Here is a 12,328-nt window from a genome sequence, read left to right as displayed (position 1 = left end):
CTCACCCGGAACGTTAGCTGGAGAGGCACCAGCAACCCTCCTGACCCCTCTAAGGGACAAGTGTGTTAGAAAATGGATGGATGGATGGATGGATAGAAAATGTACATTCATGTAAATGCCTTGAAGAAGACATCCTCTTAGGAGTACCGACTTGCCCCTTTAAAGAGTGTAAATCAATAATTATTACAACAAAATTTCAACAACTCACAATCATTGTTCTCACATTGTTGTGAGAAGACAATGGAAGCGAGAAGATGTTGCAGGTTTGACTTAGAGAAAGGGTTTGCTTTATACATTATTGACAAACAATTAAAATTAAAAATGCAGCAGCTGGTCAGCGTGTGAACCTATCAGATGTCAGAGGAATCAATTACATAGAATCTGTCTGACAACATAAAATAGGCTAAACATATAAAGAAACACATCCTGCATAAATCTCATGATGCTGAAGAAATGATTGTGAACAATGAGATTGACATTTATCTGTGTAGAAAATTTCTAACACTTTTATGAAGTGAACTACAAGGTTACCAAAAATACTCCAAGAGTGTGCCAATGGCTCATTCCAGACATCATGAAATATACACGTTTTTTAAAAAGTAGAGTGATGTAATTGAGAAATCTGTATTATATTGTTCTTATAATATTTATTCGGATAACTTTTTGTGATCAAGGTGATCGAGGTTCCCTAAAACATTTTTTCTATGTAGACATGCGGCAAAAACAGTTAAAAAACATTTGAATTTTAGAAGCTGTCACGATGCTTTTATGCATCGGCCATCTTGGATTGTGAAAACAGGGTTGACGTAATTTCAACTTCAGAACAGAGCTTTTTTTTCCTTTTCTTATTGGTCATCAAACATTACAGTTTCAAAATGTACACCAGGAGCTATGTTGGTATTTGGAAATCTTATTTTTTTACTGAGGTGATTCTTCTTATAAAAAGGTTGAGAACCTTTCAGATTATCTGAGTTTTATTCTTAAATGACGACATTTTTTTTATGTGCTGTACCTGCATATCTGGTCTTGTGTTGAATGGCTCAATGTCTCCAAGGATACATGTGTTATTTTTATTAAGTCAGTAGCTCCTTATTGTGACCTGACATCAAACTGTGGCTGATTTTTTTGGAGCTATGCTGACACTGGCAGATTGGTGGGCAAATATTCTTAACAGTACAGATTGGGTGATAATAAAGAGGGACCGCTCTGAACAGGCCTCAATTGGCAGTGGCTTCAGAAAGACTTCAAGACGTTCCCGTCAGATGAGTGATCCAGGAAGACTTGGGTCTTGGCTGAGTGAGTTTTCTGGGAAGACGAATCTTGTGTGAAGTTGTGATCAGGATGAAGAACTAAAGACAGATACTTTGCTATTAGTGAAATATTTTCTAGTTTTATATGTATGAACAACAGAAGCATTAGAATTTAATGTGATATTTTTCTCCTGCAATAAAATGCAATACCACAGAGTTCCAACTTCAGTATTTTATTTTAATTTTTTTATTGAAAATTCACCAGAACACAAATTCTAAGAAAAAAAAAAAAACTCATGCAAATACAAGGTGCTTTTTAGTTTGCTTTCACCCTTCAATTACCCTATCTTGGCCAGATAATTTCCTGAAAAGGACTTCCATAATCTTAATGGGACTAACTGAATACTCCAGCTTAACCAAACAGGACTCCATCCTGTATTTGGAAAGAGATATTCTGAGAGATAGCCTTTCCAATATAAAGTCATGCAAACAGGATGTCATTAGCGAATGCAAATGAGAAATCACCCAATCTTCACAGAAAGGCAGAAGTGTATCTCCATAGGATAGCTGGAACATGACAGTTCACCAACCGCTCCCACGCTGAGCACCAAATGTGATGGTCCGCTCCTGCTGCTACTCTTAACAGGATCTAGGACAGAACCATAAATGTAAGCAAACAGGGGAGACAAGGACGCGGGTCAATAGGGGCCCTCACCTTCTGTCTTTGGAGGATTGCTATAAATACACTCTGTGTATCGCTTGTGTGCTCAAAGTTAGTTTACACGCATTATAATATTAGACGTATTATTTGTTTCATTTTTTGATTGCATTTAGATATCACACTGAGAACGATGCTTCTCAATATTGTGCTTAGCCAGATTTCCGTACACTGCATGTTTTTGTTAAGTTTAGAATGAGACAAAAACTTTGTGAAGTATTCAAATGTCAGAACACGAAAGTTTACTTTTGGCAAGAAAAACTTTGAACAAATGTTTTATGCAGTGATATCTAATCAGCAAAAGGATTTAAAAAATGGGTTGTAAAATCTGTAATTGGTGAGATTAAATCTGATTAGGCTCTCATTTAGACCCCTTTTAAACTCCACAAATGTCAGCTGCTTCATATAAGTGCTTAGCTATTCATCCTGAACTGGTAGCTGATTTTCTATAGATGGCAAAAAGTTTATTGGATTGGTTATTGAATTTATTTAATATGTAGGTCTGCTATGGGGGGAAATCTTTATAGGTGGGGGAAAGGTAAGTCCTCCTTTGCCAATCACCCCCCACCCCCAACCACCCCACAACCCAGAAGGCGTGTCTGTCGTGACATCACAAGCTGTGTGGCGGCTCGCTTCCTGGCGGGGCTCCAGACGAGCAAACCTTCTGCTGCCCGCAGGGTGGCAGCCGCCTAGGGCAAGGCTGCGATGGCCAGGTCACCAGCTTTTTTCTTCCTGCCTGGCACCAACGCTGCAGGGGTAAGGGGATGGCAGGATGTCAGAAACAGCAGAAACAGCCCTTTAGACGTGCTAAAAAGCAGGCACAGCTAGAGGAAGCTGTTCATTGAGCGTTACAGAGTGACAGGGGAAACCATTCAACAAACTGTCTGTCCAATAAACATAAAACGCCATTAAATGGTCAGACGCGCATACCGAGATGTGAGCAGGAAATGTTTACGTGTGGAAATCTTACAACCACTAACCTCTGTGAATTTCATAGGGTTTCCACACGATGAAAAACATAGTAGTGAAGAATAGATATAAATAAAAGTCTGAAAAATGAGGCAAGCACTTATGCTTAGCACTTCTGTTTCTGTGCTTTGTTCTGTCACCTTTCACTGCAGTTGCAACTACAAGTTTTGTGGGCTGTTTCAACAAGCTTCACACATATAGATACTGACACTGGGTTTTTTTTGTTGTTTTTTTACCAGCTATCCTCCTTTATAATAACTTAAGCTAAGTTGAAGGGGGTAGAGGATGTTTGCAAACATCACCTATCAATATTTGCACAATTCTTTGAACTTTGACTGGACCATTTAAAAAGAGTCAGGTGAACCTCTGTTCCAGTTTTAAGTTTTTGTAGCTTATTTCCTTGGATTTCTGTTTCCCTGTTTGCTTAAGAAAAGCATCCCCACAACATGATGCTGCTGTCACTATGTTTCACTGTAGTAAGAGTGTGTTCTGGTTGGTGGCCAGTGTTGTCTTCTTCCCCATGTTGCTTTTTGTAAATTGGCCAAAAAAAAAAAAAAAAAGTTTTCCTGTGAAAAATGTTTAAACAGGATCTCTTACAGTTTATGGTTTTTAAAATCATTTTGGCACTACATCAAAACAGATTATTGCACCTGAACCATGACTCTCTACAGCTCCTCCAGAGCCACCTTGGGTTTGTTGGCTGCTTCTCTGCCAGTTTATATAGTTTGCCCTGTGTGTGTGCAGTTGTCCATTTTTGGTTAATAATTGAACAGAATAGAGTGAACTATTCAAAGTTTGGCATAATGTTTAAGTACCTAACATGTTGCAAACTTTTTCAGAACTTTATCCCTGACCTGCGCTGTGGGTTTCTTGAGTTTCATGATGATTTTTGTTCTCTGGTGTTCTCTAGCAAACCTCTGAGGCCTGAGCTTAACAGCTGAGGTTAAATTATCCACAGGTGAGTTCTGCTGCTTGCACTAGATTTTATCCAAGTGTATCAAACTGAATACAAATGCACTCCACACATTTCAGCTATATTTATGTTCTGTCATATAAAATACATTGACATTTGTGGTAATAACATGACAAAAACAAAAAAAAATAGTCAAGTGGGATGAATGAAATAATGTAAAAAGTAATGTGCCTAATTGATCTAGAAAGTATCATGCCTTTTTTTCATCTGTAAACTTTCTTTATTAACGAACCTCTTAAAATATGAATCCTACTGTAAGTATGGGGGTTTTATAGCATCTGTCATGATTGTGTAAAAAGATTAACAAGCCCTGTGAAATTGCACCTGTCCAAACCCTCCCTTTCGAAGATTCATCCAGGTAATGAAGATCTGAATGAATCTGAACCACAAAGAAGTTTTTGGGGTTTTTTTGTTTTTGCTCTTTATGTCTTTTAGTGAAACCACAAGGAGATTTGTGAAAGGGGATACGTCATGTGTCACTGAGTATTTAAGGTTCTGACTAATGCTTTACCATCATCTGTGTCATCGCATGAGTAAGACTAATAGTTTGTGACATAAATAAAGAAAAAGTAAGCAGGGCCAGGTGTAGTGATTTGACTTAAGCATGAATCTGGGATCTGGGAAACATAAACGCAGCGAGTTGCACAAATAATTCTGATTTATGCCACACAAAGAATTTATAGATCATTAATTCCTTTTCCCCCCCTTTAGACTCAAAAATCTTATCTTCTCTGGATTTTTTTCTTTTTTTTGATAGAATATGTAAAGTAGCACATTTAGGTGGAAGAAAAATGATACATGGAAAGATGTGCAGTATGAAATCGATTTTGCAGTTGGATGCAAGAAGGAAAACTAACATGTGGAAGAAGATGTTTTAGTCAGATGAGACAAAAAAATTTCATTTTGGTAGCCAACATGCCAAACGAAATGACTGATAGAAAACTAACGATGTTAGTGCAAAAATCAGTGGTGGTAGCGTCATGCTGTGGAGATGCCATTTTTCAGAAGAGATAGGAGAAACGAGTTAGAGTTGTAAGGGTTGAACTAAATAGAGGATATAGTGGAGTCAAACCTCTCAAGCTTCGAAAGATTTGAGAGTGATGCAAAGACTGCGATGACGCTAAACCTGCACCCCTACCTGCAATAGGATGGTTTGCATAAAAGAACATTTATGTGGTTCAGCCAAAGCCCACTCCTAAATCCAATTCAGAAATTATGGCAAGACTTTAAAGTGTATGTGATTCTCTCCATCTGATCATACTGATCTTTAAAAAAAGGGCAAAAATTTAATGTCTAGACGTATTTGCAATGTGATATGTTTCTCCAGAAAACCTCCCGAAATCCCATCAAAATTAACAGAAGTTTGAGGTTGTGACATGAGGAAAATTGGGAAAAAGTTCAAGTGGTGTGAGTACTTTCACAAAGTACTCACATTGTCAAGTTGGGAAACAACCAAGCAGTTGAAAACACTTTTGCTTCAAAGCAGATTTTGCGCCAAAAGCATGCCCACAGCAGGCTCTGTGAATTCCAGTTCCATATTCATGAAGCTCTGAAACAACTCAGACAACCCATTGGCTTTATCAGTGCAATCCACAGAAGCGTATTAGCTAGAGACTGCTTGCAGCTCGGTTAGTTTTGATTTGTCTCGTTTGATGTGCGGTGTGTTTATTTCAGAGGTGGCGACCTGCTCAACTAAGTCCCTCGTCTCCTTTATCATGGAAACATCCCCCTTCAAGTAAACAGGAGAGGCTGAGCATCGTCTGGGGCTGGGAGAGGACAGGGGTCTTTAGGTGTGCCATTAACACAGCAATGCAGCCCAATTCAGAGAAGGAGTTGGGTTTCCTTTGAAGCAAAGAGCTACAAAACAGTCAAGCAGGAAAAGGCCGATAGGAAACCTAAAGTCTTCTGAGAAGTTTTGTCACTTTTGTGACAAACTGAAAAGAAACATGCCTTCTTTTGGTGTAAGTGGGATTCTAGAGCTCTGTACTGGTTTTCTCTTCTGAAAATAAAGAGTTCGTTGTAAGAAGACAATGAAATGTGTAGATTTTATCATTGTTACTTGCGACTTTTGTCAGTAAATCACCCAATATGCTCGTCCTTCCTCTACCTGATGTTTCACAAAATTTGATCTGACCTGAAACAACAGGATGTTTACATTCAGTGACTGACCTGAACCTAATGGGAAGGTTCACATGTGAAAATCTCTAAACTAACTATGTTCAAGCTAAAATTGCAATTTCTTTATTATTATTATTATTATTATTATTATTATTATTATTATTATTATTATTATTATTATTATTATTATTATTATTATTATTATTATTATTATTATTATTATTATTATTATTATTATTTGGATTAGAAGTTTTAAAAATTGCTCAAAAACCATGAAGCTCTCACCAAGCAATTGATACCAGATGAAAGTCTTCTAATCTAGGCCACAATCCACTCAATAAATCTTGAGGTAAGTGATGAAGCATAGATTAATGCCTGTTGTATGAATGTGATGCATTGGGTGAGGATGCAGGCTCCCTCTCGCACACCGTGGCAGCGATGCTGAGGATCCCCAGCCCCTCCCCTGGTGATCAGACGTGATAAAAGGCTGTCGTCGCTGCGTCATGGCCACAAGGAGAGATCTGCGGCGACTGATGCGCCCGCCTCTACATGGCTCTTTGGCTTTATTGTGAATTTCACATCGCTGCTCTTCGCACAACATGATGGCACTCTCTGGCGTGGTTTCAGTTTGGCAGATCGTTTGACACGTCGAAGTTTTTTTTTTTTTTTTGTTTGTTTGGTTTTTTTTTTCTTTTTGAATAGCATATTTTATTTTAGAACTATTGAAGCTGACTTCCAATCAGGAAACAACTGCTTGGTAAGTTTTGAGTAGATTTTTGACTTAGCTCAAAATTTTACAGCTGAAAGAAATATTGTAATTGAGAGATGTAATTGCATTTGTAGAAATTATTATTTTTTTCTTAAATCCTCCATCTGTTGTTGCAGATAAAGTTATTTGCAACAGAACAGATATTAAAAAGTTGTGTCACAAAATGCAAAATGTCATGCTTTTTATAATGCTGTCACAATACGTTTGAATTTATTCGCTCTCCTTGCATGTGTCTGATCTGTTTGATGCAGGAAGCATCACAGGTTACTTCAAACGGAAAAATAATTGTCTATTTCCCCGTTTCTTATCGGAAATCCCGTTGGGACGCAGGAGCGCATCAGAAGTGAATGAATGTAAATTCATTAAAAACAGGAGTTTCTGTTTCAAAGAAAATAAAAAAAAAAAACGGGTCGACGTTTTTCTGACTTAACACAAATACGCATACTATAAACTGTTAACGTATTTTTAACCATAATGCGCTTTATCATTTGTTTCTTAAAACAAACAAAAACATTTGTATTTAAAAAAAACCCACAACGTCTTCTGTCTGCAGAATTGCAATTTGCTCCTGAAAGTGAGTGTGTCACAAATTTTGTGAACCGTGATCGCGTTTTCAATCATGGTTGCAGCTCTAATCTGTGCATTCTATTTCGGGTTTGTCATATGATTTACAAGAAATTGGTTGGGATGTCCTGAAGCTAATGAATACTTGAAAAACTACACAATCTGAAAAAATATCGATCATATGATTTTATCTAACCTGTTTGACTGGACTTTTAATATAACCATTTAGTAATTTTTTACTAACTGTTACAATAAATCACATGAAGTTCTACAGCCCCTTTAATGATTAACGTCGTACTGGAAAATAAAGAAGAAGAAAAAAAGAAAACGTCTTTTGTTTGATAGTTTCTGCTCTCAGAGAAATGTATGTTTCAGTTTCCATTTGGCATCACTAATGACATCTTAATTTACGACTATTTCACTGATGTCTAACAACTGAAAACGTGCAGGCCTTTCATGTCACTTTGTCTGTTCTTAACTGCCTTTAACTTTAATGTCTCTGTGTCTCCCTTAACAGTGGACACTCCAGTGGATACCCTGAAGAAGTTTGAGCACAATTATTGACTCTGTCTTCACGCAGTCTTCACTGGAAATCCAAGGCAGAAACCAAAGCCGCGAAGCATCCTCACTGAGAGGAAGACGACAGGCGCAGTCATGCTGGGCGGTGAGGGAGAAAGCAGCGGGTACTCTTCTGCAAAAGACGCGGCGGACGAGAAGCGCGCCTCTCCAGCCGTGGATGGAGATGAGTCGGCGGGCAACAGGTATCCGGAACACGGCATGCCCTCCGATCGCTTCTACGTGCCATCCACGATTACCAAGCACAGCCCAGAAACAGCGAACCCTTGCTCCTTTATCCCCTACACCCCTAGCGGGGCCGTGTACCCCCCGTCAGGCGCTCCCAGGTATTCGTCGTCTCTCCACCTGGGATCCGTGTTGCCAACGGCGGGGTATTCCTCCTCGGCCGCCGGGCGCAGCCCCTTCAGCGCCTCCTATCAACCCGGACAGAATCTCGGCTGCATTTACAATCCATACACCGCGTCGGGTTCCGCTCTGAGCAACGTCGCCCTGTCGGGCACCGGGCCCGGGATGAGGGCCCAGGTTTACCTTTGCAATAGGCCGCTTTGGGTCAAGTTTCACCGGCACCAGACCGAGATGATTATCACCAAACAGGGCAGGTTAGATGGCAAAGGGTGAATAAGTATATTTAAAAAAAACTTTACAGTGAGAATTACCTTGCTTATGAATGATGGTTTGTGCTTCCAGGCGGATGTTTCCCTTTCTCAGTTTTAACATCGCTGGTTTGAACGTGTCAGCGCATTATAACGTGTTTGTGGAGGTGGTGCTGGCAGATCCAAACCACTGGAGATTCCAGGGAGGCAAATGGGTCACATGTGGGAAGGCGGACAACAACAACCAAGGTGAACCAGACTGAAGGGGGGAAAAAAAAGAAAACTTTTTAAATTTTCCTTATATATTTCTGCTCCTCGATTAAAGCAAACAAATAAGCAAAACATAAATACAATGCGAATTAAATTTTTTTAAAGCATTTATTTCTGCTTGTTCTATACACTTTTTTGTTGCAATTATTATCAGGAAACAAAGTCTACATCCACCCTGAGTCACCCAACACCGGGGCCCACTGGATGAGACAGGAGATCTCCTTCAGCAAATTAAAACTCACCAATAACAAGGGGACCAGCCACAACACGTCGCAGGTAATAATGCGCCGCCAAAAACGCAAATGTAAAAGTTTACCAGAGACATTGACATATGATTACGTCAATATGTCTAAATAATTCACACGAAATTATCCTACACAAAATGTTTGTTTTAAATGTCCAAAGTGTATAACATGTTTTTCTTATTCATCGACAAAAATTATTTAAATAGAAAACAATGTGTTATTAATAGGAAAATTGACGATAGTTAGAGTTTAACATATGTTCTTGTGCAGATTTTGGGCAAACACGAAAGCAATATCCAATTAAAGTCATCAAGTTATTACAGCTAATAAATTCATGAGTCTTGGTAGCAAATGAACAGTACTTTTAAAAATCGATTCGTTCGTTTCTATGTGTTTTAATTTTCAGTTTTGTTTCACAAACAGATGATTGTCCTCCAATCGCTTCACAAATACCAGCCCCGGCTGCACATTGTGGAAGTGACGGAAGATGGAGTGGAGGACATCAACAGTGACGTAAAGACCCAGTGTTTCACTTTTCCAGAAAACCAGTTCATAGCAGTCACTGCCTACCAGAACACCGATGTGAGTATATGAATACAAGCCATTTTATTATTCAACTGTACTGTTCTCACTTTCATTTGGTAAAGAGGGAATGCAGTACTTATGACTTATTTAGTAATTTAGCAATTTAGGATTTTTGTTTCATTGGACTTGGTGAGTGGGTAATTTATTATTCTAAGGCAAAAGCAAACTAAGTACTTAGATTTAGTGCTCTACTGTATATACATATTTGCAAAGCAAAATGTCTAATCCTTACTATTTAAAATGTTCAATTAAAAGATTTTAGTGATTAGATTTTCTTTTCAGAACTAGAAAACAGTTTTTTGACTGAACAATGAGTGAGAAGAAAATATTGTGTCCCCCCCTCAAATTATCTGTGTTCCTCTGAAAGAACCAACTAGAGAGAAAGATACAGTTTGTTAGATAATTTCTTCTCTGAGCTCTAGAACACACAACTGAATTTCTGTAAATACTAAAAAAAAATAAAAAAATAAAAATAAATATCTTAAACCTAGACACCCTATCTTAAGGGATTTCAATATTTAAACTATGCAAAGATACAACTGGTTGTTGTATCAGTGTGATATTTGGCCTATGTTTTGCTCCACTTGCGAACATCATTTTAGAAGTAATGATGAATAACATTTGAACATAAAGGCTGTTGTTGGAATGTCCCTGCTTCGGTTCATACTTTCCTAACTCTTACCTTTATAGGTATATGTTTGATATTTATGTTGTCCAAAAAATATAAAGGGGATGTGATCTTTGTTTTTATTCTGAATTCCTGCCTCTAATTCTTTTGCTTTTCTTCTCTTTAGATCACACAGTTGAAAATTGATCACAATCCTTTTGCCAAAGGTTTTAGAGACAACTATGATTCGTGAGTATTCTTTTTTAAATTTATTTATTTTAAATCGCATTCATGTCACATAAATGCATCTGGCAACACATATCGCATGCATTCTTCCCTCTCACACACACACACATTATATTTAATTCATCATTATTTGTTTCCAGAATGTACACAGCTCCGGAGAATGACCGCCTCACCCCGTCTCCGACCGACTCTCCCCGTACCCATCAGATTGTGCCCGGCACCCGGTACACCATGCAGCCCCTCTTCCAGGACCAGTTCGTCAACAACCTCCCCCAGAACCGCTTCTACAACTGCGAGAGAGCGGTGCCGCAGACCAGCAGCCTCCTCTCACCTCAGACAGAAGACGGAGCGTCGCAGAGGTGGTTTGTCACCTCTATGCAGCAGGGGGGGAACAGCAGCGCCTCCAGCAGCAAGCTCGACTTGACGCCGTATGAGGGGGAGTACTCGAGCTCCCTCCTTCCTTATGGCATCAAATCGCTGTCCATGCAGACCACCCATGCTCTCAGCTACTACCCAGACTCTCCTTTCACCACAATGTCAGCAGGGTGGGGGTCCAGAGCAGCCTACCAAACCTACCAAAGAAAAGTCCCTCCAAGTCTGCCATGGTCACCCCGGCCCGGCCCTACTGCCAGTTTCCCAGAAGAGTCGGTAAAGGTTAAACCGCAGGTGCAAGATGAGGTGACTGGTAGTGAAGCTCTGATCAGCTCCTGGACAGAGACTCAGTCGTCAGCCCTCTCCCCAAGCAAGGCTGACTCATTTTCCATCGCCTGCAAGCGAAGGCGTTTGTCTCTTAACGGTCCAAGCTCAGAAGACTCACCTGCAAATGGCAAGTGTGAAGAGTTGGCCGCTGCTACCATCAATAGCCCCTACAGTAAAGAGCCCCCACCAACAAAAAGCATGTCTTACTATCCTTTTTACACAAACCCCTAATTTCATATTTCTTTTCCTGTCAAACTTTAAAAACAAGGGGCCTCAATTTGCTTGGTTTTCATCTGCCACAGTAATAAGAAGTTTAGCTTTTTTTTGTTTTGTTTTGTTGATCTTGTTTTGGCTGAAATATTTAATTTTCTTTGTCGTTTAAGTAAAATGATCAAGCACATTTAGGAAATTTTACCAGACTACACGAATAAGCTTTACCATCCAGAAATGAGATCATTCAGTCTTTTAGTGGCCTAAATTATTCCTGGACTAAATATTTTCAAATTCCCCAACAAGGTTTGTGTATTTGGAATTTTGTACTAAAGCATGTGATTAATGTAAACATTTTCTTAGAAAAAAAAAAAAGAAAAAAAGGAGAGAGAAAAAAATGTACTGCTTATTTTTGCAGACATTACAGCATCAACCTTTGAAGTCAGATTACGTGTTTTCAGATTATTTATTGAAGGTCTGTTTATATGAAATGTGTGCACTGCTAAAATGTGAGAGTATTATGCTATATATTGCTTCAAAGTTCGAATATTTGATAATAAAAGGCATTTGTGTTCTGTTGTGCATTAAACTTCTGTATAGGAGAGCTGTTTAAATCCGAGTTTATTTTCATGCTCTATCAAGGGTTAATGTGTGCATTTCACATTTGTATTTAAGCGTGAATGAAGCTCATAAATTTACAGGTATATGACGCCCGCAAGGCATCGCGATTGGTCAGATGCGCTTCATCACACGAAAGGGGGTTGATAGTCTTGTGGACTGCGTCGCACTCTAGTGGCGTAATTTTGTCATTACACAGGCCGCCACATTACATTTTCCTTCCTAAACCGAAAATGTCTGCCATGATATTGTGAATCTCCTCTAAACAAAAAACCCAAAACAAAACAACAACAACAAAAAACAAACAAATATCCTCTA

The 12,328-nt window shown here is 39.0% G+C and overlaps 1 protein-coding gene across 1 annotated transcript; it reads left to right on the top strand.

Moving 5' to 3' along the window:
- The first annotated feature begins 6,529 nt into the window (after nucleotides 1–6,529).
- LOC122831290 (eomesodermin-like) lies at nucleotides 6,530–12,286 on the top strand. Its single transcript, XM_044117374.1, has 7 exons — nucleotides 6,530–6,785; nucleotides 7,879–8,536; nucleotides 8,625–8,779; nucleotides 8,955–9,076; nucleotides 9,469–9,627; nucleotides 10,425–10,486; nucleotides 10,624–12,286. Exons 2-7 carry the CDS (start codon nucleotides 8,016–8,018, stop codon nucleotides 11,411–11,413), a joined length of 1,809 nt encoding a protein of 602 aa, XP_043973309.1. The 5' UTR covers nucleotides 6,530–6,785; nucleotides 7,879–8,015; the 3' UTR covers nucleotides 11,414–12,286.
- Nucleotides 12,287–12,328: the final 42 nt, after the last annotated feature.

This window comes from Gambusia affinis, linkage group LG05, assembly GCF_019740435.1.
Source record: "Gambusia affinis linkage group LG05, SWU_Gaff_1.0, whole genome shotgun sequence".
In the NCBI taxonomy this organism is placed as follows: domain Eukaryota; kingdom Metazoa; phylum Chordata; class Actinopteri; order Cyprinodontiformes; family Poeciliidae; genus Gambusia; species Gambusia affinis.
The sequence above is the reverse complement of the archived record's forward strand: the minus strand, read 5'-3'. Positions and strand labels throughout refer to the sequence as shown.